At 34.5% G+C, this 25428-nt stretch overlaps 2 protein-coding genes and 1 pseudogene across 4 annotated transcripts; 2 read left to right on the top strand and 1 right to left on the bottom strand.

Moving 5' to 3' along the window:
- The first annotated feature begins 2374 nt into the window (after positions 1–2374).
- LOC142642174 (putative E3 ubiquitin-protein ligase ARI5) lies at positions 2375–4724 on the top strand. Its single transcript, XM_075816529.1, has 2 exons — positions 2375–2562; positions 2868–4724. Exon 2 carries the CDS (start codon positions 2888–2890, stop codon positions 4526–4528), a length of 1641 nt encoding a protein of 546 aa, XP_075672644.1. The 5' UTR covers positions 2375–2562; positions 2868–2887; the 3' UTR covers positions 4529–4724.
- A 751-nt stretch (positions 4725–5475) lies between these two features.
- On the bottom strand, positions 5476–15038 carry LOC142642076 (chaperonin 60 subunit alpha 2, chloroplastic). Of its 3 annotated transcripts, XM_075816429.1 has the most exons (9): positions 14879–15038; positions 14626–14800; positions 12705–12826; positions 12395–12602; positions 12087–12232; positions 10680–10986; positions 9359–9609; positions 8888–9088; positions 5476–6146 (listed from the first exon to the last, which is right to left on the bottom strand). In XM_075816429.1, the coding sequence occupies exons 1-9, from the start codon at positions 14930–14932 to the stop codon at positions 5859–5861; spliced, it is 1752 nt and encodes a 583-aa protein (XP_075672544.1). In that variant the 5' UTR covers positions 14933–15038; the 3' UTR covers positions 5476–5858. The 3 variants fall into 3 exon arrangements, with proteins under 3 accessions (XP_075672544.1, XP_075672545.1, XP_075672546.1); XM_075816430.1 differs by lacking the exon at positions 12087–12232 and having other exon boundaries at positions 10680–11000; positions 14879–15025; XM_075816431.1 differs by lacking the exons at positions 14626–14800; positions 14879–15038 and having other exon boundaries at positions 12695–12817.
- Positions 15039–17186: 2148 nt separating this feature from the next.
- Positions 17187–19865, top strand: LOC142642810 (zinc finger BED domain-containing protein RICESLEEPER 2-like; annotated as a pseudogene).
- Positions 19866–25428: the final 5563 nt, after the last annotated feature.

Raw genomic sequence — 25428 nt, 5'->3', positions numbered from 1 at the left:
AAACAATTAGAGGTTCTTCTTTAAGAACATTGTCACTTTTAGAAGCACACAATGTTTTGACACCTTATGCTTTCAAAAAATTTCAAAAGAAGTTTGAGAGAGCAATACAGTATTCAGTTCATCAAGAAACCCATATTGAATTTGTGCTACAATATCCAGTTCACTATGACAATATTATGCCATTGTTAATTGATGCTTCTATTGTCTTTTTTTTTTTTCTTTTTTTTTTTGGGTGTTATTGACAATGTTATGTCATTGTACATAAATGTTTTGATTAGCTAAATACTCTTATTAATTTTGACTAGTTGTGATCATGATATTTTAAATTATACTAATTATGATTAAATGTTCTTGAAAAATGAGCAGTAAAATTTTAAAAAAATTGTAAGACTACAATTGCAAATTAACCCTTATATTTTATATCAAATCAACAACAATGAAAGAAACAAGGAAATTATAATAAATAAGAAAGCATGTAGATCACTATCTTCAAGGAATATTTGCCCTTGAACAAAATTGTCAAAAATAGAATGAAATTTTCCAGCTCTTAGTGTTCGTGGCTGGTATTTGGTTATAGATAACAAAGGCCATTCATTATGTGAAATGTAAAATTACTTTTTAAGCTTTGATTCCTATCACACTCTGCAAAATTTAAATTACATTGAATAAGTACAAGTCTGCTCCAAATGATTGCTATATATCTTTAAGTTAAGACACCTATCAATTTTTTGAGTAGATGAGAATCGATCCCTAAATTTATTTATCATTAATAGATTAAGTTTAAAGATTAATCTTCTAACAAAGAAATTTGGACCTTAGATTACTGCTATAAAAGTTAATCTTATTTTTTAAGCTGGTGGAATTAGAAATTTCTCCCCCTTAACCCCTAACATCGTCCATAGTCCATTGTCTATTTCTATTTCTCTTCATATTAGAAAGAAGAATTAAATAAACACCCATTCAAGTATTAATGTCTTTTTTTAAAATATTTAATTTTTCCTCATATATATAATTCATTAATTTTAATATTTTCTTTGTCTAATTGAATTTAGAACATCTAATGACTACTTTAAATATTATAAAATTTGTTGTGAAAATATTGTTTTTATAATACTTTTGTTTTAAAAATATTAGCATTACTTTAAAAAATAATAAGTAAAAAAGAAACGGAACCTAACATCACTAAAATTTGATTTTCCCCATCTAAAGTAACACACACCTAATACGTATCCAGCCTTTTCCAACTTCCTAAAAAAAACATGAATAGTTTATTCTAATTTTTTATCATATTAATGGGTGTCATATAGCACTTGTTAATAGCACCCTTAAATTTAACTATCTTGCGCATTGTAGGGTTAGCGACTAGGAATATGTATGAGAATTTTTATTCTCATTCTATAAATTTATCATCCCTCCTACTCAAAAGCATGAATAAAAATACCATGAAATTACCTATATTAATTTTACATTAAAAAAACACAAATTATAAAGGTTATGTTTAGTAACATTTTTTGTTTTTTATTTTCAAAAACTTATTTTTAGGAATAGAAAGAAAAAAAAATTCTTGTATTTTTTAAATCAAAAACATGTTTGATTAATTGAAATAAAAAAATAGTTTTTTGAAGAAAAAAATAGAAAATACTAAAATATGTTGTTACTAAGATTTGAACTCTAATGCTAATTCATTAAATGAGACAGATTCATTAAATTAAATGTATATTTTCATTGACTTTTGAAAATTAGAAATTGAAAACAGTCTTTTACATGTTTTCAGTTTCCTTCACAAATTAAGTTTTGAGAATAGTATTTGTTTTCTGCCTATTTTTTATTGACAAACAAGTTTTTTAGTTTTAAAAATAAAAAATTATTTTTGAAAATAAAAAATAAGAAGAAAAAATAGTTACCAAACATACCCTAAAGGTTTTAAAATTATAAATACATTTTGTTGAAATATGTAATTTTAAGCCCAAATTTTAATAATAATAGTAACAAGTATTAATTCAATCATTTATAGAATATAACAAGAGTGATAATATGAAACAATGTGGGACAATTATCTACCCTTCCTTAAAAGTTATTATGACTTTTAAATAGAGTTGTGATATACTTTTATGTTAGAATCTCTTTCTCTTTTTTTTGTTTATATTAGTTTCCAAAAAAAAATTAAATAGTAATAATATGAAGAAAAATAAATAAAATAAAATAAAAAGGCAAAGGAAAAACATTGCAAACCATAGAAAACGGTGGAAGCAGTCAATAGAATTGACAAGACAAACTTGAGTCAGCTTTCCTTTTTAATATTGTTATATTTGTTAGTAACGTGGGGCTCACAAAAACAAAACAAAGAAAAAAACAATTTAAAACACGAAAGAGAGAAGTGGACGACAGAGAGAGGCATCGAAGGAAGGACAACACGACACACAAGAATAAAAGACTCTGGCTGCAGAAGCAGAGGACGCGAAAGTGCGAAACCCAGAAGAAGAAGAAGAAAATAGCAGAAGAAGGGGCGAGTGGGTAGCTTTCTTCACGAGACCAGTCACCGGAAACATCGTGAGCGACGAGGTACAAAACCCATGTTTTTTTTTTTTTTTCTTCTCAAGAGCCAAAATATGGTACCGGCCGAAATTGGCCGGAACACCACGAAATTAATAATATTGGTGCAAAAGCTTGTCCAAAGGGACTCCTAGTAATAGTAGGAGTTGAAGTTTGTTTTTGTTTAGGATTAGGAAATCAGTTCTAACCGAACTTCTTAACCGACCTTTGTCTCATATGTAATATATAGCCCCAATAACCCACTCAGAGACACACGCAACAATAATCGAGTTGTGAAAAACAAAGCCTAATATTTTGTATTAATTCCCTTCTAGTTTTTGTCGTTGCAGCTGCCATGGACTCCGAGGATTACATGTACGACAGTGACGCCGAGGAGACAACCTATGACGATGACGACTCCTACTATTACAGCGACAAAGAAGAGGAGAACATAGCTGTTGGTGAAGATGACGATGAGTCAAGAAGGAACAAGAAGGCAAAGCAAAGTTACTTTGTATTGAAAGAATCAGATATTCAACAACGTCAAGAGAATGATATCACCGAGGTATCCAATGTTCGATCCATATCAAAAGCTGCCGCGACGGTGCTTCTCCTAAATTACAATTGGAGAACGTGTGACGTTCAAGATGAATGGTTTGCTGATGAAGAGAGAATTAGAAGAAAAGTAGGTTTGTTTGAAAAACCGGTTTTTTTGCTGCCCAATAAACTTGGAAAAGTTGAACTAACTTGTTCTATATGTTATGAGAATGTCCGTGTTTCTATGATGGGTTGGGTTAGTTGTGGTCATCCCTTTTGTAGGGAATGTTGGGAGAAGTATGTGAGTGTGGCGATTGAGGATGGGGTTGGATGTTTGACATTGAGATGTCCTGAACCGCGCTGTAAGGCGGTGGTGGATCGTGATTCGATTGATTTGTTTGCTAAAAAGGAAGACAAGGAGAGATATTTGCAATATTTGATAAGGTCTTATATTGAGAGTAATAAGAAGTATAAGTGGTGTCCAGGTGCGGATTGTGAGTACACGGTGGAGTTTTGTGAAGGAGGTGATGAAGAGTGCTATGATGTTTGTTGCCATTGTAACAATGGGTTTTGTTGGAATTGTATGGATGATGCGCATAGGCCAGTGGATTGTGAGACTGTGGCTAAGTGGCAATTGAAGAATAGTTCTGAGGCTGAGAATACAGCATGGTTGTTGGTCAATACGAAGCCATGTCCAAAGTGTGGAAAAGCCATTGAGAAGAACCAAGGGTGCATGCACATGACATGCCGGAAACCTTGTGGACATGAGTTTTGCTGGATGTGCCTTGGAACATGGAAGGAGCATGGTGAGAGAACAGGTGGGTTCTATGCTTGTAATACATTCCAGAAGAATAAGGCAGAGGGAAAGTATAATGAGGATGAAGATATCAGAAAAAGAGCTGAGAAGCATTTGGAAAAGTATACTCATTATTACGAGAGATGGGCAGGCAATGAATCATCAAGGAAACAAGCTGTTAAGGATTTAAAGCAAATGCAAAATGACTACATGGTAAGACTTAGTGACCTAAGGGGGGCAACTGAGGCCGAGCTTAAGTTCATTACAGATGCTTGGTTGCAGATAATTGAATGTAGGAGAGTGCTTAAGTGGACATATGCATATGGGTATTACCTCCCTGAGGATGGAGACAAGAAAGCAAAATCAAAAAAGGGGTTCTTTGAGTACTTGCAAGGTGAGGCAGAGTCTAATTTGGAAAGGCTTCATCATTGTATAGAGAAGGATATACATAACTACCTCAACAAAGAGCGTCCAGAAGAAGAATTCAAAAATTTCAGAGCAAAGCTATCTAGTCTTACCACAGTGACAAGGAATTACTTTGAGAATCTGGTTAAGGCATTGGAGAATGGCCTAGAAGATACCAGCTCTCAAGAGGCTTGCAGTTCACAAGAGGCTCACGGCAAGATAAAGAGTAGGACATCAAAGAAAGGGAGAAAGGACTAAGGGTAAGAGGAGACCTTAGTAAAAAAATATCCAATAGAATATATTTCTTTGAACAAAGAATTCCATAGTGAAAAACAGTACTAAGCAACTTTCGTATGACTTCAGATATATGTTAAATATTTTTTGTAATTGATCAAACACATTCTGGATTAATTTATTGTTATTTTTACTATATATTTATCATTTTTATGGAATCTATAGTGTTTCTTGTCTTATACCACTTGATCATTATGTTCAAGATCATTGGCATTGTCTGATAAGTTTTCAATTTTCACATCTTGATCATATACAATGTGAACTTGCAAAATGGGCATCTGTCCTTTTTTAGTTACCTTAAAAATATACACACACAATTTAAACATACATAATTGACAACTTCGCCAAAAAATAGTTGAGATTGTAAAACAAATACACATAGATGTGGCTTGGTCAAAATTCTTCAATAGTATAGGTTGAAACTCGATTTTCGAGCATTCTCAACTATTAGCAGTAGGTTTTACTTCATGACATAGTACTGTGAAAGACAAGTCCTTACTTAGCTTATGTATTTGTAACAATGAAATAAGATGCAAGCAAAGCATTATAAATGCATGATTGATTACACCATCTTGGATGTGAGATTGTGTTAGAATTCACTTAAAAACTTCATTTTGACAGAATTACCTGTCTGGAATAACACTCAAATCAACAAACTTGGCATAAAATCACTTGTATGCTGTGTATACACAGACGCTATATTCTAGATGATGTTGCAACATTGGCAGACAATCGGGTTTATCAAGGAGGAAGTATATTGCTTTAATTCCAAAATTAATTTTACTGCCACATCTGTAACAATACCTAGTAGACCAGTTGTGCAATGTTCTTAGTGATAACTTCTACAGCAAAGTTGGAGCATACATATGGACAGAATCAGAAACAGGTTTTGAAGATTTCTGAACAAAAGATTAGGAAGAATAAAGAAATTTCTTTAAGATACCCTCATCATTATTATTGCAGTATAATACAAAGTCCAAAAAAGAGTACCAAAAACAAAACCAAAAAAGAAGAAGGAATCTTACATGTTGAATGACATTACAAAGATTAATAGGCTGACTGCTACTGGACATGCAATCCCTTTCTTCATGTGTGGCTTTTAATACTCTCGCAATCCAAAAGTCAGATTGAAAGCTGACTTGTCTGGCCTCTCGACAGCTTTGAAAGCTTCTTTAATCAGCATCTGAAGTCTAAACCAAGAAAATTCAAATTGTTTGTTTCAAACCAATGTGACACGTACAAGCCTTTCTCAGCTTTCAACTAGCTTTCCAACTAATCTCTTCCCATCTTTTCTTTAAGGAGTTATGCCTGGAACATGAGGGACAGCTGGCTCAGGCTTCTTTATCTTTTCCACCAACACAGCTTGAGTGGTTAGAACTACACCTGCAATTGACACTGCATTTTGAAGTGCACACCTTGAAACACGACAAGGATCTGCAACTCCAGCACTGAGAAGATCTTCGTATCTGCCTGTCATTGCATTGTATCCAGTTTGCCAATTACAAGTTCTAGTCTTCTCTACAACAATTTCTCCATCGACTCCAGCATTAGAAGCAATTGATTTTGCAGGTGCAAGGAGAGCCTGCAATTTAACATTAGCAACAGTTTCTATGATCAGAGCAGTAAATGTCCACAAAATTAAGGTCCTAAAAGATGTTTAAAAACCAAAAGATGAAAAATAAAAATTAACAGTTTAAATTTAAAGCAGAAGAATCTAAATTTTACATTATCTGACTGATTTCTGAACTAACAAACAAATAAAAAGTAAAAACACCCAAGAAACAATTTAAGAAAAGGGGAGGCCTCAGATGAGGGACAGGATCTTTCACTCACTGTCATTTGCAGTAGCAAATATGCTTACTGTGAGGATACTTCCCCAATTAATCGGATTTATCCGCTTTGGAGAGCCAGTCTCTCACGGTTTATCGGCTCAAGCGACGTAGGAGCGTACGGATCTTCACCCTCTGGGGGCTTTACACCGCAGTCCCACATCGGCAAGAGTTCCCTCCCACACATGGTTTATAAGCTTCTGGAGCGACCATGTGTGTACCACTACTACACACACTTACTATTTCTTACCAATTGCTGGTGGTATAACTACTGCCAGTTTGTTGTTGACACATTCAGACCCAATCCATAGGACTAAAAACCTTTTCTGACAATTTTATCAAGCAATCTTGGCTCTGGGCTATGTCCAATTTATGTAACATGGCACCAGCGATCTTTAAAAACATTTTAATTGATTACTCCCAAAACAAAATATCAGTATGGTGGTAAGGGATCTTGTCTGTTATATCAAATGAGGAAAATCTGATTGTGTACATACATCATAGATTTAAGGGTTTACTGGTACAGTATCTAAATTAAATAACCATTGAGCCTAACAGATTGGTAAAAAGGTCTATAAAACTCAATTAAATAGGCCCACTAACAGAATTTTTCAGAAGCTGATCTTGCAGCAATTCATTCTTAAGGCATCTCTTATATTATTGTTGATGATTTGATGAAATTACAATAATGCAAGGGGATTAAAAAAAGAAAAAAGGTCCTGTACTCTTTTTTTCTTTTTATAATTTCTCTTCCCTGTCCTGAGAACAGGTCTCTCAAGATTTGAGGAAGAAAATAACACAAGATATTACATGCAGGCCACCTTAGAAAGTTCCTGGTCAGATCTTGTCATCTGACTGCTAGTAGAAGTCTGCTTAAAGTGCAAACTGCCAAGGGTTAGCCCCTTTCACACCTAAAGCAAAATATGTTTTAAAAAGCGCACTTTTTTCACTTTCCTACAAAGCTCAAAGTGTGCTTTTTGCACTACTTTTTGTTTAAAAAGATAAATACATTAAACCTAACCCTTGATTCATTATGCAATACTAATCGTGTGGTCTGATGCACTATTTATATGATATAACCCCTTTCTCTTTCCTTTTGAACCAATGGCTACTTCTTCTCCCCTTTTTTTAACCAGTCTTTCTACCTCCTGTCTCTCCTGAAACCATATCCTTTTTTTCATTATATATATATATAATGAAAAAAAGGATATGGTTTCAGGAGAGACAGGAGGTAGAAAGACTGGTTAAAAAAGGGGAGAAGAAGTAGCCATTGGTTCAAAAGGAAAGAGAAAGGGGTTATATCATATAAATAGTGCATCAGACCACACGATTAGTATTGCATATATATATTTTTTTTTATGCAGGACAGTCGAGCCTTCACCACCTATATATATATAATGAAAAAAAGGATATGGTTTCAGGAGAGACAGGAGGTAGAAAGACTGGTTAAAAAAAGGGGAGAAGAAGTAGCCATTGGTTCAAAAGGAAAGAGAAAGGGGTTATATCATATAAATAGTGCATCAGACCACACGATTAGTATTGCATATATATATATATTTTTTATGCAGGACAGTCGAGCCTTCACCACCTAGTTGTTTAGTGATAACTAATAATTTCTACAGCTGTATTTAAAGTTCATAGGGCATTATATAAAATGCTAGGTTTAATTTTTATATGATTAGCTTATCAATTGATAGTCATATTTTTTAATTCTTAAAATTTACTATATTAATTTTTACAGAATGCGTTTTACTTCTATAAGGTGCAAGGCTTAGGAGGCCTTTGCACCAGTGAAGTCGATACCGTACCAGTACCGACCATACTGGCCGGTATGTACCGTACCGGTATGTGTACTGGTATCGAAACGATAACGTTTCGTACCAGTTTAAATACCGGCCGTATCGACCATGTACCGGTCATAGCGGCCAATTTCGGGCAATACCGGCCGATACAGGAAAAAAGCTTCTTTTTTTTTTTTTTTTAGTTTTGTAATCTTTGAATTTTTGTAACGATATAATGATAACTTATTTACATTAACTTATTAGTATTATTTGTTTTCTTAGTATGCAATGAACAATTAAGCTTTCTATTTTTTATTTTATGTTTTTTTTTTCTTTTAAATTGATGCTAAAGTCTAAAACTATGAATAATTTGTTCTGAATTGAGGTAATGTTTTATGATAAACTTTTATATTTATTATAATATTAGTGAAATATTATATGCTTATAAACATGGTTCTAGAGATTTTGTAGGTGTGTGTATATAAATATAATATTTATAAAATAGCGGTAAACCCGAAAAGGTACATCGGTATTGACCGGTACCCAAAATATATCGTACCGCTGGCCAAACCGGTACAACCTCCGGTACGGTATTGACTTCCTTGCTTTGCACTCAAGTACACCTCATTATTTGATTAACACTGACCTCACTCTGACTAAAAACAAAGGAAAAATCTGACATAGAGAGAGAGGGAGGGGGGAGGATACCACACCTTTGCCACAATATCTGCACCACTCTGCTCATCTAGATCTTCCATAGAATTCTTTATGATGGGAATCAGTTCCGAGAGATGAATGTACGTAGCACCACCACCAGGGACTATTCCTTCAGCCATGGCAGCAAATGTGGCATTTTTTGCATCTTCAATTCTGAGTTTCCGATCTTCAAGCTCCACCTCAGTGTGTGCTCCTACCTAAAATAATAGAAAGATAAATGAAAGGAAAGGTAAAACAATTATGACCAAAGGTTTTGAATGTCAGGCATGATCAACAAAAAAAATTAAAGTTTCAAAATTTAAATAAAAAAACAAAGATAAAGCCTCATTCACTTTTTCCTCTGGAAAAGCCTTGTTCTCTTTTGACAAGACAGATATTAATTGAAGCCAGCATCCAGGAAGAAGAAAGCTGCTATACAAGATTTTATCAACAATTTTTAAGAAATAGCTCTTTTTTAAATTGCAGACCTTAATCACAGCCACACCGCCAGAGAGTTTAGCAATTCTTTCAGAAAGCTTTCTTGACAAGGATGCATTATCTGTTTCAGCCAGATCCTTCTTGATTTGCAAAATTCTTGCCTGTATTTCAGCTTTAGTAGTAGGGTCAGCAACAATGGTCGTTGAATTACTGGTTATGGTAACTTTTCGTGCAATGCCAAGCTGATCTGAAGTTGCACATTCAAGCATCAGACCCAAATCTCCAGAGAGAAAATCAGCGCCTAATGACATTAAAATTATCTCAATGAGAAACTGAAGCGGAAATAGCAATCTCATCACAAAGAAATACAATTATTATGACAAATGCAATAAGGCCCCCAGAAACATAAATGATGACGATTTTATATTTCCCAAGCTCAGAAAAATGCAGATAGTGACGTTCGAGATATGTTTCTATCCACAGCTTACAGTCACATAAAGAAAAAGATGTTGTGACAGAAAGGGCGTGTGTAGTGTTTACATGTAATATGTACAGATGTTTTGTCCTTTTGAATGTTATTTAGAAGATGCACCAAATGATCAAACCTATAAAAGTTATTGAACTCAACAGGGCTGGAAAAGGTCACATTTTCTGAAATCTCTGTATTCCCTTTTTCACCAAAAAATACAGGGTAAGAAAAGTGTTTTGAAAATCTTAATGTACTAAGATGTACTAAGATTTTGTCTCCATTCTCTCCTTCCCAACAAGCAATCAGAGATTAACAGTTGATATCAAATAGGTTAAATAAATGCATTTGAACAACATTTTGGAACAGAAGTTCCCACAAATTAGGGCCACAAAGTTTTACCAAATTGTGTATTTAGCAGGAGAAGCACATCCATATAAAGGGCCTACATTGAGATCCTTAAAAAAAAAAAAAACATCACAATAGTACTCACTTCACATTTTTTATTTTAATATATGAATTCCAAAAATTCACTAATTTTCGACATCAATTATTAGATACTTGAGAGCTATCATAACTTGCACTGAGGTTCTTTACACGACTATGAGGGCCAGCAAACTAGGAAATAAAAAATGTGAGTGAACATCTGGCTGCAAAGTGAACTATCTCACCATTTTGAGATGTAAAGATATTAATATAAGGCTAAAAGTGGGAATGAGGTGAACTGTGTCGCAAAGTAACAAATTACTAAATTTAGTGAATGAAAAGCAGGTCATAGTCATGATAGATTCTTAACATCAAAACAACCACTGATTCAGAATAAACATTATCTTATTATTGGCATATGTCATGGAAAAATTAAATAATTAAGCAAATAAAGTTTGGCATGCAGTACATAATTTGACCTGTCATAAGTGCAATATCTTGCAAAAGAGCTTTCTTTCCTTCTAAAAATCCTGGACATTTGACAACAGCAACATTTAGTAAACCTTGCATTTTGTTCACCACTAGTGTTTCCAGTACTTGCCTGGAGATATCCTCTGCAATGATTAGCAGTGGGACACTCAGTTGAGTAGTCTTTTCTAGTAAAGGAACAATTTCTTTGACAGTTGAAATCTTCTGATCAGTTACTAGGACTTTGGCATTGTCAAACTCCACTATAGATTTGTCGTGATTTGTAATGAAATGGGGTGACATGTAACCCTTGTCAATCTGTCCAGAAAGATCTAATAGAATTAAATAAATAAATATTTAAAAATAATAAAAAACACTAGGAATCAGAGATAAAAGGAAAAATACAAAAAGACCCCTCCAACTTTAGGTCAAAATTAAACAGACCTCTGATGTTCTAATATCAAGTTTTAACCACAGAAGTTTGGGAAACTGCCAAATTGGTCCTTCCGTCTTACTTCTGATGGCTCAATGGAAGGAAAATGTTGTCAAGTGCTTCACGCATTAAAGTAAAATTTACTATAAAAAAACCATTTTAATTCTATTTTCCTTTTCTTTTCTCCCTTATATTAATCTGCTTCTTCCTCTCTCATTCCTGCCAACACACAACCACAGCACCATCTCTGGCAGCCAAGAACCACCATAATTTACCACTACAAAAACTGGCACACATGGGCAAAGATTTGACAAAAAATAGGAGGGATTTGGATTAGAAAAAATGTGGTGGCCAAAGGGTGGTGTTCGGGGGTTGTGGAGGTAGCAAATCCGAAGCTGTAGGCATCAGATCTTAGCCAGAGGTCGTGGTTTAGGGCTTGTTGTGGAAGTTTGGGGTTGTGTCATCTCTTGGTTTTGAGGGTGGCCGAAGGGTGGTGTCAGTTATATGCACGTAGTCCTTGTTCAGTTTATGATACATTCTGTTGCTAAGAAAATGTAGAAATGAAAAGAAATACAAATTAACATGATTAAAAGTAGTAGTATCTACTTGTGAGCTGAGGAATGAATACAACAATTTTTCAATTGTATCTATTTGTGTCATGACTCTACAGAATTGGGACTTTCTGAACTGGGTACAACCTTTTATGAGTTTTATCTATCTGTGCCTTAAGGAATGAACTTACAATGATTAAGACTATAACCTTGATGTTGGTTTTCTTTAGTCTGTTTATTTTCAACAAAAAAAAAAAAAAAACCAAACAGTGGGTAATTAGGTCATTGCTGGTTTATAAAGTTTATTTTCATTCTAAAATTATGGTTCATTTCAAATTACATTCTGGCCCATTTTCTTTCCTTTCAAATTAAATTTTCCTTACTTTGAGATGGTCTTGAATCTTTTCAATTAAAAATCATCTTTAATGACCTACCTTCATTCCTTCTTCTATTATTACAGAGGTCTCAAATGATGAAGATGACTCAATAGAGATAACTCCATCAGGGCCAATCTTTTCTATAGCTTCAGCAATTAAGTTCCCAACAAATTCATCATTTCCAGAAGAAATTGTGGCCACAGCTGCAATGTGGCAAAAGACACTTTCAAGATTTTGTTTTTGACAAGTAATTATAATTTTTTATTAAAAAAAGTGCAAAGAGGGGCACAAACCTAATTCACAAGACATGCTCTAGATATTTCTGACTCTGATTTTTATTAGCAAAATGCAAAGGAAAGCAATACCTTTCATATCATCTCTTCCTCTTACTGGCACACTTTTCTTCTTCAAGACCTTGACCAATTCTTTCACAGTCTTATCCATTCCTTTCTTCAAAGAAACCGGGTTAGCCCCGAAAGCAACTGCTAGCATCCCAGATTTGATCATTGCTCGAGCCAAAACAATTGCAGTAGTTGTACCATCACCAGCCAAATCATTCATTTTAGTTGCAACCTGCAAGCAGGATATGAAGATTTACATATCTATGATTGCTTTTGTCTCGAAAAACATCAATACAACAACAGGGGAGAGAATTATCTAGCAACCATGAATGACCTCTTGGATTAGCATTGCTCCTGCATTCTCAATTGCATCTGAAAGCTCTATGGATCGAGCAATTGTAACGCCATCATTAATTACTTTAAGCGATCCAGACTCAGAAAGAATAACATTACGGCCTGCATATTTTCTTTTAAAATCAATACCTCTATCAAATTAGCAGCATAAAATTTAATAATTTGATTAAAAAATACTTATATTCTCTTCTGAGTATTTCAGTATGTGTTACATCTAGCATATTATACCTTTTTTAAAGTGTCAGAGAAGTCATAAAGGCTTATGCCGTAACACAACCAACCCCATAAATTGAAAAATAGAAGTCCTCAAGTATAACTATTTTACATAGCCAAAGTGAGGCCACCCTAGCTGGCTGAAGCTTATTAAGAAAAAAAGTAAATAAATACCTCTTCATAAATAAATTAATATCTCTTCAAGCAAAGCTTCAGTTACAAGCCTTCAAGGCTTCAACAGATCTTATGCCATATTCATGACGAACAGAGCTAGCTTCCCCTTCAACAGCCTCTTTACTTTGTTATTATTTTTTTTTTTAATAGACATGCCCCTGACACCATGAAAAGCCAAGACCTCATACCTACAATCTTACTAATTTAGGCTTCAACCAGTCCCCATCAATGGCATTAACACAAGTTACACAATTAAAGGAATATTTTGGGGTTCTTCCTTATAATTATGGTGTTAGAAGCATTTAAAAATAATCTCAATCCACCATCTAGCTCACTTGAGAAGGATATAATCAGGATTCCACTTGAAAATTATCTTCTCTATTTGAGGCTTCAATGGGCCAAGGCCCTTAAATAATATCCTTAAGTCTTGACATTGACAGACCCCAATTTGCAAGTCCCATAACAGCTACAGTTCAAGTATATGTACTTGATCTCATTAATATTCAGCTGCAATGTGCAAAAACCAGGCTGAGCCTGTTTTATTTTGCTTCCTAACCTTCACAGGGATGGCAATCCCCACCCCCACCACCCCCCCACCCCCCAAAAAAAAAAAACATGCAACAATTCTCAATATTCAAATTCACCTACTCCAATAAACACTCTGCCATTCAGTGAGAATGAATCTCATGATAAAATTTCGTCCTAGATTCAAAAAGTTTGTGAAGAAAATTTTCATGATAGAAAATAGCAAATACACATAAATTCAGGCAGCATTGCTATTCTGAACTCTTCCCAAATGGTATAGAATTTTTCTCAAACTCCATATAGTCTTAGAAAAACTCACATCTTTACCACCCCCCCCCCCTCCCCCCATCCTCCCTAGGGGAAAAGAAAAGGGGAGAGAAAAATTAAAATGATAATATAAATAAAATTTAGTACAACTTCTCAGACTAAATTGAATATACACATTAGAAGTGTAAGCTAAACCACAATCTCATGCAAATGCGAAATAAATAAAATTTGCAGTGAACTTGCAAATTAAAGTCTTGCAAAGTGGCACTGCAATCTTCCATTAGCCTAATTTTGTAGGGTGGCTCAACTACACCATGCACTGAAAATTTTCACAACCTGATAAGACAAAGTCAAATCTCTAGCTGGCTCAATTCACTGAAATAGATTAAATTAATTTAATGTGTAGCCTCCAGCACATTTCTAATTACTACTACCACTACATAAACAAAACAAATTAAACTTTGCAAACTATTACCAAATAACAATCATCCAATTGAAACTACTGTATGCATTGCCAATGATATAGCAAGAATCACCAACAAGATATTTTTTAACCCGTTGGCTTATTATTGATCCCTTCATCAATATAAGCATGGATAGAAAATGAAATAATCCCTCTTGTTCTCAATAACTAAAGTATAAAGAGAGTAAGAGACAGTATATAATGGTAGCAACCTAAAAAAAGCTATCAAAGGAAACAGAAATGAAGAATACCCACATACCTCTAGGTCCTAAGGTGAGAGAAACAGCATCAGCCAGCTTATCAATCCCATCTTGCAAGGCCTCCCTGCATTCTTTACCAAAAGATACCCTCTTTGGGCCTGCCTTAACAGCAATACTCCTCACAAAATTTGTACTTCTCCACAACCCAGTTGCCCTTTGGTTCCAATATAGGCTCTGCAACAATAACCCATTACTTCAAACACAAAATAATACAAAGAGAAAGACATACACACAGAGAGAGAGACTACTTACAGAAAAGACAGGTTTTTGATGGAAGAGCTGAAGGGAAGAGAAGGAAACAGACATATCCCTATAATAGTTGAAGAAGAAGAAGAAGAAGAAGAAGAAATGGTTTTGCTTTGGGCTTTTGTTTTGGAATTAGAAGCAGAACAAGGACAGACAGGTTTCTGAGGATTTTCAAAGGTTTTGGGTTTGAGGGGTTTTAGTATTACGACTCGGACCAGTTAACGTGACTCAACTCAACTCAACTGAGTCAACTCATGAACTAGCTGCATCATTGGAGCGGGTTTGGGCTCATAGACCCGATTACATTTTTGGGCTATCCTACAGAGCCTAGCCCAAACCAGCCTTTCACTTTTCCTCCAAATTATGGATTTATTTTTTTAATCTCATTCTCGGTAAGTTATAAAATTCAGCAATCAACTATCGATCGATAATAGAAAAATTAGTGAATTATTTTTCTAACCATCTCGATCGATATCTAATTTTCTAACAAATAAATCTAATTTTCTTGAATATATATGCTATATAATGTATTCCAATTATCTTAATTGGTATAATTTCATGTTTTTTAATAAAAAATTTAGGGATGAATCTCGCCTACACACAAAAAAAAAAAAAAAAAAAAAAACCTCATTAGTATGTTGAATTAACGATAAAAAAACAATAATCATGAAGCAGTTATCATATGTTCTAATCCTTTTGTATCTATATAAAAAATTATTCACTATACAGATAATAGAAAATGTCAAATAAAATCCGGTCTAAATAATGAAAAACAAAAGTACAAGAATGAATTTTTAAACAATATGCTAGAAGACTGTTGAGATAACCATTTGTTGTATGCGCCACCAAATAATTATGAGACAAATATCCTCAAGACTGGACAATTATTTATATCGCGTAACAAACATTTTCAAGAAATAATTAGGAATGGCAATTTAGATCCGACCTGCGGATACCCGGTTTAGCCCGACCCTAATAGGCCGAGTTTTACTCGGTCCGATAAAGAATAGGGTCGGATATGGGTTTAAAAAAAAACCCGAAGCGGGTCTGGGTCGGGTCCAGGTTTTATCAAAAAAAATCCAGACCCGACCCGAACCCGACCCAGATAAATACCCGGTTAAATACCCGATATATTAAATTACTAAAATACCCCTTATATATATATATATATATATATATATATATATATATATATATATATATATATATATTTTCTGATTTTGTATCGTAACCCTAAGTCTCTACTCTCTACTCACTACACACACATAGCCGCCTCTCTTACACTCAGCCCCTTCGCCTCTTGCCTCAACACAGCCCTGCCCTCTCACCTCAGCCCCCAGCCCTCTCGCCTCGCGGCCTAGGCTCAGCCCGGAGCTCTCGCCTCGCGGCCTCACCTCAGCCCGCAGCTCTCGCCTCGCTGCCTTGCCTTGGCCGAAATTCAACTTGGCCAAAAGGTACTGCACCCAAAACTCAACTTGGCCATAATTCTATCTGAGTCAAAACTATTTGTAGATCCTATTTATTTTTATTTTTCCAGCTTCAAAATAATAAGAATTCTAAATTAATCTTTGTACCGAAAAAAATTTGAATATTTAATTTGATTTATTTTTTGAGGAATCAAACGCAGTGTAACTTTCACTGCCAAATCTTGAAATTGTATCCATTTTCTTCTTATCAATTGCTTCATAGCTTCGTTTTGAGTAGTTATTGATTTTTGAAATACTTAGCTAAATTTAGCTGCTAAATAATGTAATATAAAATTAGCTAGTCAATCTTAGGTGGAAAAGTATGAAAATTTATTGGGTAATTGATGTTTTAGTGAAAGGGGGTGTTAAATTTGTTTGCATGGTTTTTGAAATTGCATATCTCTTCAATGTATACGCGATCGTGTTGAATTTTTATATGATAAGTCTATATGTGGGCTCATTGTATGAAATTTTATTTTGTAATAGATGTTTAGTGAAAGGGGATGTTAAATTTGTTTGCACAGTTTGTGAAATTGAATATCTCTTCAATGTATAAGCGACTGTATTGGATTTTATATGTTAGTTCTATATGTGGGCTCATTGTATGAATTTTTATTGTGTAATAGTAGATGATTAGTCAAAAAATTATACAAAGAAATCTAATGAAAATTGATATTATAGTGCTTAATATTTGCTGGAGTGAATACTTTTGGGTTTGGAATTTCCATGTTGGGTTTTGGTAATTTTGAATTTTGTGGTTAAACAGTTTGTTGAATTTGAAATATGGGGTATATGGGTTTTGGGTAATTCATGTCACATGATTTTGTGTTTGTTGTGAATGCAGAGCCTAAAACGGAGATGGAAAACACAAACAAATCTAGTTCTTCCTCGCCGAGCGGCTCTCCCTTGAGAAACAAATCTAGTTCTTCCTCGCCAAGCGGCTCTCCCTTGAGAACCGAACGTTTTCCCTTGCCAGCTATGTGACCTCCTTCACCATTTTCACGTTCACCCTCGCCATTGTCGCCTGGCAGCTCACCCTCAGGATCACCATCACCTTTATGCCCATTAAACAACGAGTAAGCGTTTGGAATTTGTAGTTAATCATGTTTAATTATGTTTGGGTTGATAGAATTTGTGAATCTGTGTATTTATGAATTTGTGCATATTAATCAATGAGTATGTGTAATAATAAATTTAAGTATATTTGTTGTGATTCTAACTCCTAAACTTTTGAACCAATTAGAAGTCCAAAATCCCCAACGGTGGACTTAGGAGAAGACTTAGAGTTAGAGGAACAAGAAGGGGTAGAGGGAGAGGGAAAACGAGAGCAAGAGCCTACAAATGAGGACTTGGAGTTAGATACAACTAGAAAAAGAAAGACTACCTCAGATGTTTGGGATCATTTTACAAGGAAGAAAGTTGATGGAAAAATTAAAGCCCAATGTCATCATTGTAGCAAACTTTACTTGGATGATTCTAGCCAAGGTACAACCCATTTACGTAATCATTTAGCAAGATGTCCACGGTTGAAGTTTAAAGATATAAGGGATATGCGACAACAAGTGTTAATTAAACAACAAAATAAGGTGGATGGAACTATGAGTTTAAATGCTTATCAATTTGATCAAGGCAAAGTGAGGAATAATCTTGCTCGTATGGTCATCCTACATGAATACCCCCTTTCAATAGTTGACCACATTGGGTTTAGAGAATTTGTGATTTCTCTTCAACCGTTGCTTAAACTTGTCACAAGAAATACTTTGAAGAGTGACATTCTTAAAATCTATGATAATGAGAGGGAGAAAGCTTTGAAGATGACGGACAAGAATGGAAGTAGGATGGCAATTACAACTGATATGTGGACTTCAAGTAACAAAAAGAGAGGGTTTATGGTCATTACGGCTCATTTTATTGATCATACTTGGACGTTGCAAAGCCAAGTTTTAAGGTAATTTTTTATCTATAAATTGAATGTTAAAGACTTTACATTTAGAATGTTTATTGAGTTATGTTATAATTATTCCTATTATTTTTTTAGGTTTGTTTATGTTCCTTCTCCACACACAAAAGATGTCCTTGTTGATTGTTTTTTAGAGTGGAATATTGATAGGAAGTTGTCCACAATAACCGTTGATAATTGTAGTACTAATGATGCTATGATAAGACTTCTCTTGAATAAGCTTGATACTAGTTCTCTTATGTTGGGTGGGTCTATGTTGCATATGAGGTGTGCTACACATATTTTGAATTTAATTGTTCAAGATGGGTTATCTCTTATTGGTGATAGTATTGAAAGGATTCGTGATAGTGTGATTTATTGGACTGGATCACCAAAAAGGAGGCAAAAATTTGAAGAAAATGCACGTCAATTGCGTGTTCAATGCACCAAAGAGTTAGTCTTAGATTGTAAAACTCGTTGGAATTCAACTTACTTAATACTTTCTACTGCATTGATTTATAAAGATGTTTTTCCGCGTTTGGCTAAACGTGAAACATCTTATTCTTCTTTGCCATATGATCATGGTTGGGAGTTAGCCAAAGATATTTGTGGGAAGTTGGAGTTGTTTCATAGTGTGACTGAGTTTTTTTCTAGTTGTAAGTACCCCACAACTAATATGTATTTTACTTTGGTGTGTGAGTTGAAAATTGCATTGAATGAATGGAGTTTGTCTTCAAATGAGATGATAGCTACAATGGCAAAAAGCATGCTTGCTAAATTTAATTCTTATTGGGTTAATGTTAGTGTTGTTATGACTGTTGCTGCTATCTTAGATCCAAGATATAAGATGAAGTTATTGGAGTTTTATTATCCTAACATTTATGGTGATAATTCAAATTTGGAGATTGAAAAAATAAAGAATCTTTGTTATGATTTGCTTGATGAGTATGGAGATCTAGATAAGTCCCCTGCAAATAATGAAGGAAGTTCTCATATTCCTGCAAGTAGTGCTTCAAGCCCTGCGGCTCAAATGAAGTTTAGGTTGAGTGGGTCAATGTCATGTTATGATTTGTTTGTGAACAATAGTTCAAAGAAACATGAGAGTGCTAGAATGGAATTTGATTATTTCATTAATGAGGGAGTGTTGAAGAGAAGTGAAGATTTTGATATTTTGGGATGGTGGAAAAGTAATGGTCTCAAGTATTCTACTTTACAAAGGATTGCAAGAGATATTTTAGCCATTCCTGTCACAACTGTTGCTTTAGAATCTGCCTTTAGCACTAGTGGGAGGCTTTTAAGTCCACACCGTAGTAGGCTACATCCGAAGACTATAGAAGCAATAATGTGTGCTCAGAATTGGTTATGGAGTGAAATCAACGGTTAGTAATTGTCTAATTTTTATTTATAAAATCAAAATTGTATTTTTATATTTGCTTGTTACAAATTGATGAAGTTTATTCCATTTTTTTAATTCATTGTTGTTTTAGGTTCTTCAACTATGTCTAGTGATTGTGATCTTCAAACAATTCTTGATGATGGGGAGCCTAATGAAGAGAATGGGAGTTGTGTCACAGTTGTGGACGATTAAACATTTTGTAATAATTTAGTAGCCCTTTTAATTTCTTAGACTTGTTAGATTAATTTTTTGGTTTGTAAGTATTATAAACCTTTTGTAATTTCTTAGTCTTTTTAATTTGTTGATTTGTGGAGAATAAGACATTTTGTAATTTCTTAAACTTGTGAGATTTATTTTGTAGTTTTTTAAGTAATTTATTGATTTAAAATCTTAGTTGTGATTTATTGATTTGGCTACCATATAATGTGGCCTAAATGCCATATAACACGGCAAATTTTGGCTGCCATATAAGATGATTTTGGGTGCCATATAAATGGAGGTAAATGATTTGGCTACCATATAACAAGGAAAATTTTGGCATTTGGGCCATGTTAAATGACTTGAATGGGCTTGAATTTAGGGAAAAAAATTTAATGGGCTTCAAATTTTTTTTTTGGTTGGGCCAAATTTGGGCCCAATAAGTTAAACGGGGCCCGTGGGGCCCACGGGGAGGGTCTAGGCCCCGGGAAAAAAACCCGATTATTATTCGGGCCAAGTTCGGGTTTCGGGTCTTAGCCCGCAGGTCGGGTCCGGGTATGCAAAAACCCGACCCGAACCCGACCCGTTGCCATTCCTAGGAATAATCAAAATTATGTACTGATGATGTCTGAACACCGTGAGGCACCTAACACATTAAGAGTATTCACATCAGTTTGTGTATAATAGAAAAGAATGTGTAGAATTTATGCAGTTTTGCTTAAAAATAACTTATATCAGTTCGTGTATAATTGTGTAAATTTACAAGTTTGCTACAGTAACTATGTAAATTTACATTAACACTATTTATTTTGCATTTAGTAGTTTATTATTTCTTTATGTATCTCAAGAATGAAGGAATATAGTGGATAGTGGTTGTTGTGTGTGGATAAAGAGAAATAATTAAAAAATATTAAGGAAAATTGATATTTTAATAAAATGTAGTTTAAAATAGACCATCTGATGTGAGGTGTTTTGAAAAGTGAATATGTAAAATAGAAAAAGCAAGTTCTTATGCCAAAATAAACTGAAATTTTTACACAAGTTGATGCGAATGCTCTTAACGAGTAACTAAACCCTTGAAACTTTTTTATAGTTCAAGACATGATTTTATTTAATTTAAGCTTAGAGGAACTACATTTATAGTAATAAAAAAAAACCATCATTGTTTTAAAAAATTCACATAACCAATCACATTTTTAGAAATCCCAATAATTGTTGATGATTCCACACTCTCTCATACACTCATACCCCCACACACATGTACCGTGAGCATAGCCAATGCAAGTGACACAACCATGAGATGCACCATGAGAAAGAGGGATCGTCATCCTATCTTTCCCACAAACACTGTCTCACCTTAAGGGTGTGTTTGTTTGGAGGTGAAATAGGATAGATGAAAAACTTTAGAGAGAAAATGGGAAGAAAAACTTTTTTGAGTGTATTTAGTTCGGTGGAGAGGAAGGAAAATAAATGATAGGACCCGGGTGTTATCTACCTGGGCTCACTAAAAATTTTTCTCCCAAAAATGGAGAGAAAATTGCAGGGAAAAATTGGGTTGTTTAATGGAAAAAAATGCCCATGTCCAATTCCTTTCCCTTTTTTTTTTTTTTTTTTTTTTTTTCTTTTTTTCTTTTGTGCTGGGCACATTGCCTCTTTTTTTTTCATAGACATTGCTTCTTTTTCTTTTTTTTGATTTCATGTGGGTGGACACGTTGCCTCTATTCACGTTGCCTATGTATCAACTTGCTTTTGATTTTTTTTTTTTTATAAAATTTATTCTACAATGATTAAAAAAAAGTTTTTTATCCTCTCAAGGAGAAATCCTGTTTCTGTGCATCCTTAAAGGAGAGGAAGCAATTGAATGATCTTGGAAAGTGTTATTTTAAATGTACCCAATGTTAAATTTATTCAAAATGAATTATTGACTGTGTTAAAATTTAAATGTTTGATATGAGTACCTTTTCAAATCCACCCTTCTAACTATCGACTTACTGGGAAAAAAGAGAGTATTTTTTAAGAAAGAAATACACACCAAAGAGGGGATAATGTTTTAACACAAAGACATATCGTGAACTTCACTCAAAAGACAAACTTATAATGGAAAGTACCACATGATACACTCTATTAAAAAAATATAGGATAATTACCTCTCTTTATTTATTTATTTATTTTTATTTTATTTTTCCTTTGAGAAACTAAGCAACTTGACTTAAGCAGAAAAGATTTTTTGAATGAAGGGAGGGGATACAATTTTTTTTCAATTTTTTTTACACAATTTTCTAAGTGGTAAGTTATATTGGAATAACATTACTTATAAATTGGTCCACCACTAATACAACTTTTATTATGTATCAATTACAACAAACCACGTTAACTGTCGTGAAAAAATTTATGTCTCATCAATTGTGCTCCACTTCATGCTCTACCAATAAAACTTGGACAACTGACCTCTCTCATTAAATGAGATAATTCTGACTTTAACAATCACGTTACTCATGTTACTGGCGTTAACGTTAGAATCCCATTCTTTTTTTCTTTTTTTTCTTCCGCAACTTTTGTTTCTACTCTCTATTTCCAGCTTTTGGTTTTTTTTTTTTTGGTCTCTTCTCCATGTGGCGGACGTTAACAAGAAAGAGACTTTGAGTTTTGTCTCTTGCTCTAGCTTTTGTTTTTGATTTGGACTCTTCCCTTTTCTTTTTTTGGTAAACTTTGGACTCTTGCTACAGCTTTCTCCCAAAGTTTTAGTCCACTACCACAGAGGTACCTTATCTCAAATGAAACACAAAACCAAAACATATCAGTCCAAGCATTCTCAGCAAATATCCATTAATCCAATCAGTCCTTATCAAATAGAGTTTGATAAAATAATAAAATTTGGAATTCAAATAAAATGTTATCCGTATATTCAAATCAAATTGTAATCTCTACAATAAGATATATACAAGAGAGCTTCTATGGAGGAGCTCCCTATCCCATTCACTCATTTAAGAATTTCAATAAACATTTAAGAATTTCAACAAAAGGTACCTTTGTGGTAGTGGACTAAAACTTTGAGAGAAAGCTATAGTAAGAGTCCAAAGTTTACCAAAAAAAAAAAGGGAAGAGTCTAAATCAAAAACAAAAGTTGCAACAAGAGACAAAACTCAAAGTCCCTTTCTTGTTACTGTTAACCACATGGAGAAGAGAAAAAAAAAAACAAAAAACAAAAGTTGGAAACAGAGAGAAGAAACAAAAGCTGCGGAAGGAAAAAAAAGAAAGGGATTCTAACGCCAGTAATGAGTAACGTGAGTGTCAAAGTCAGAGTTATCTCATTTATTGAGAGAGGCCAGCTGTCCAAGTTTTATTGGTGGAGCCTGAAGTGGAGCACAATTGAAGAGACAAAAGATTTGAACTCCCTTTCTCATTCTTTCATTTCCCTCTCTCTCTTGTCTTCTTTTCTCTTGTTTGTTTTCTACTCTTCAGACCCAAAATCATGTGGACATGAACGCCATCACCAAGCCACCATGGCCGGACCCACTGTCACAGGCCCCACCGCAAGCCACCATCAAGGCCACCACAAGCCACCGACCAAGCCACTAAACCGATCCCTTTTCTCACCAACCCAAACTACCGCCGCCGCCGCCATCGATCTCTTCTCTCTCATCAAACTCGGATACCCAACACTCATATGCTTCAACTCTCAGCTAAGTTTCTGTGTTTTGTGGGTTACTGGGTTTCAATTTGTGGGTGTAGATATTTGGATGTATGATTGTTGACCTGCTTTTTTTGGATTAGAGGGTGTCAATCTATGGTTGTCAGTATCAATCTGTGGCTGTGGACATCGATCTACCGATGCACCGCATCAAACCGAGTCCAAGAACCGCACTGCTGGAGGTCGGAGAACTGACCTCCGGCGGTGATGAGCAGAGCTGTTTACCTTGACATACGATGCGATTGTGCGTAGTTGCTTACTGATCTGGGGTTTTAAGAAAACAACTGTTTGGGTATGTTCTTCGTGGTGGTGGTGGTAGCAGGTGGTTGCAGAATTGTTTTGGATTTTGGGTTTTTGTTTTTATTTGGGTTTTGGATATATTATTTTATTGTGCAAAAATATTATTCTAATGTGTTGAATTGTAAAATTAAAGTTAGGATGCTGGAGAATTGTAAAATGATATTGTATAATTGATAAAGTAATTTTTTGGGATGGTAAAATAGAATAGGATATGATAATGGGTTGCGGATGCTAGACATGAATCTTAAAAAAAATTAAATTAAAAAAATCATAAGATCAGCAAACGTATTGGTTTCCAGCTGTTTAGTAGAATGCTAAAGGCTGTTTTTTATTATTTTTTAAAAAAATAGTGAGTGGTTGATAAGGTGTTGGTAACTTAACAATACAAGAGTAATATTTCTACTGTTTCTAGAATTTTTATATATATATATATGAAGTAAAGGATTCTTTTTGTACATACAAGAGGTGCTTTGACTTTCATATTTATTGTACATTTTACTGTTTACAACTATCCAAAATGTGAATTTTGTTTATAGAAAAATTATAAATAAATATTTTAATCCAATTTTATTTAAATATTAAATTTAATTCATTATTTTATATAATAGTAATAATATATATATATATATATATATATATATTATTTTAAGGAACTCTGAAACACTCTGAAACAATACGCCAAAATAGGCCGATACCGAAATATTCCGTTCTACTAGATAAACTGAAACGGGTTCCGAAACGAAATTAATAATATTGGGGGGATAGGAAAGGCCTTGCCAACTTGAAAGGGATCAAAGATGAACATCCACCTCAAATTATGTGACTAACAGATAAGGGTGGTATCACACCCACCAACCTCCACCTTAAATTATTTGGCTAACAGATAAGGGTGCTATCCAACCCACCAACTTGACAAGACTAACCTAAACTAATGCCCAATTTTTTACAACGCATAAAATATGTATGCACAATCTTTAACCCAACCCAACTAGGGTTTGGTTGATTTCTACTTTCTACACGTGATGGATTGAGTTGAGTTAAGAATTTTACCAACCTAACCCATACATACCCCTATTAACAAGGACTTGAGTAGGGCTTTCCAAGCAAACCAAGAACCCACCAGAACCGACCAACCCGATTGGAACCAACCCGTCACAACCCGATCCGACAGCTCCTATGGTCGGATGCGGGTCTCGAGCTTCAAAACCCGACGCCGGCAGTTTGGTTTTGGTACCCTTCCTTCAAAACCCGTTCAACCCGACCCGCCCGAAGAGAGAACGATCTGCTAAGATTTCAAGCTTTTCGACGAGTTTCCCAGCACGATTTGGCAGATTTCGGCGACTGAAACACCAGATCCAACGACTAAAATACTAGATTTAGGGGAAAAAGCATCAGATTTGGAAAAATCTCTGCCAAATCCAGCTACATTGCACTAGATCTTGGACGGATTGGGAGAGATCTCGCCGTTTATTTACTTTTTTGGTCCTCTCCAGCGGGTTTCGGCCTCACCCGAAACCGCCGCTCACCTGACGAGAAACCGACCCTAACACGGGTCGGTTGCGGGTT

The sequence above is a fragment of the Castanea sativa genome, chromosome 7 (assembly GCF_040712315.1).
Source record: "Castanea sativa cultivar Marrone di Chiusa Pesio chromosome 7, ASM4071231v1".
In the NCBI taxonomy this organism is placed as follows: Eukaryota; Viridiplantae; Streptophyta; class Magnoliopsida; order Fagales; family Fagaceae; genus Castanea; species Castanea sativa.
This window is presented reverse-complemented; position numbering and strand designations above follow the sequence as displayed.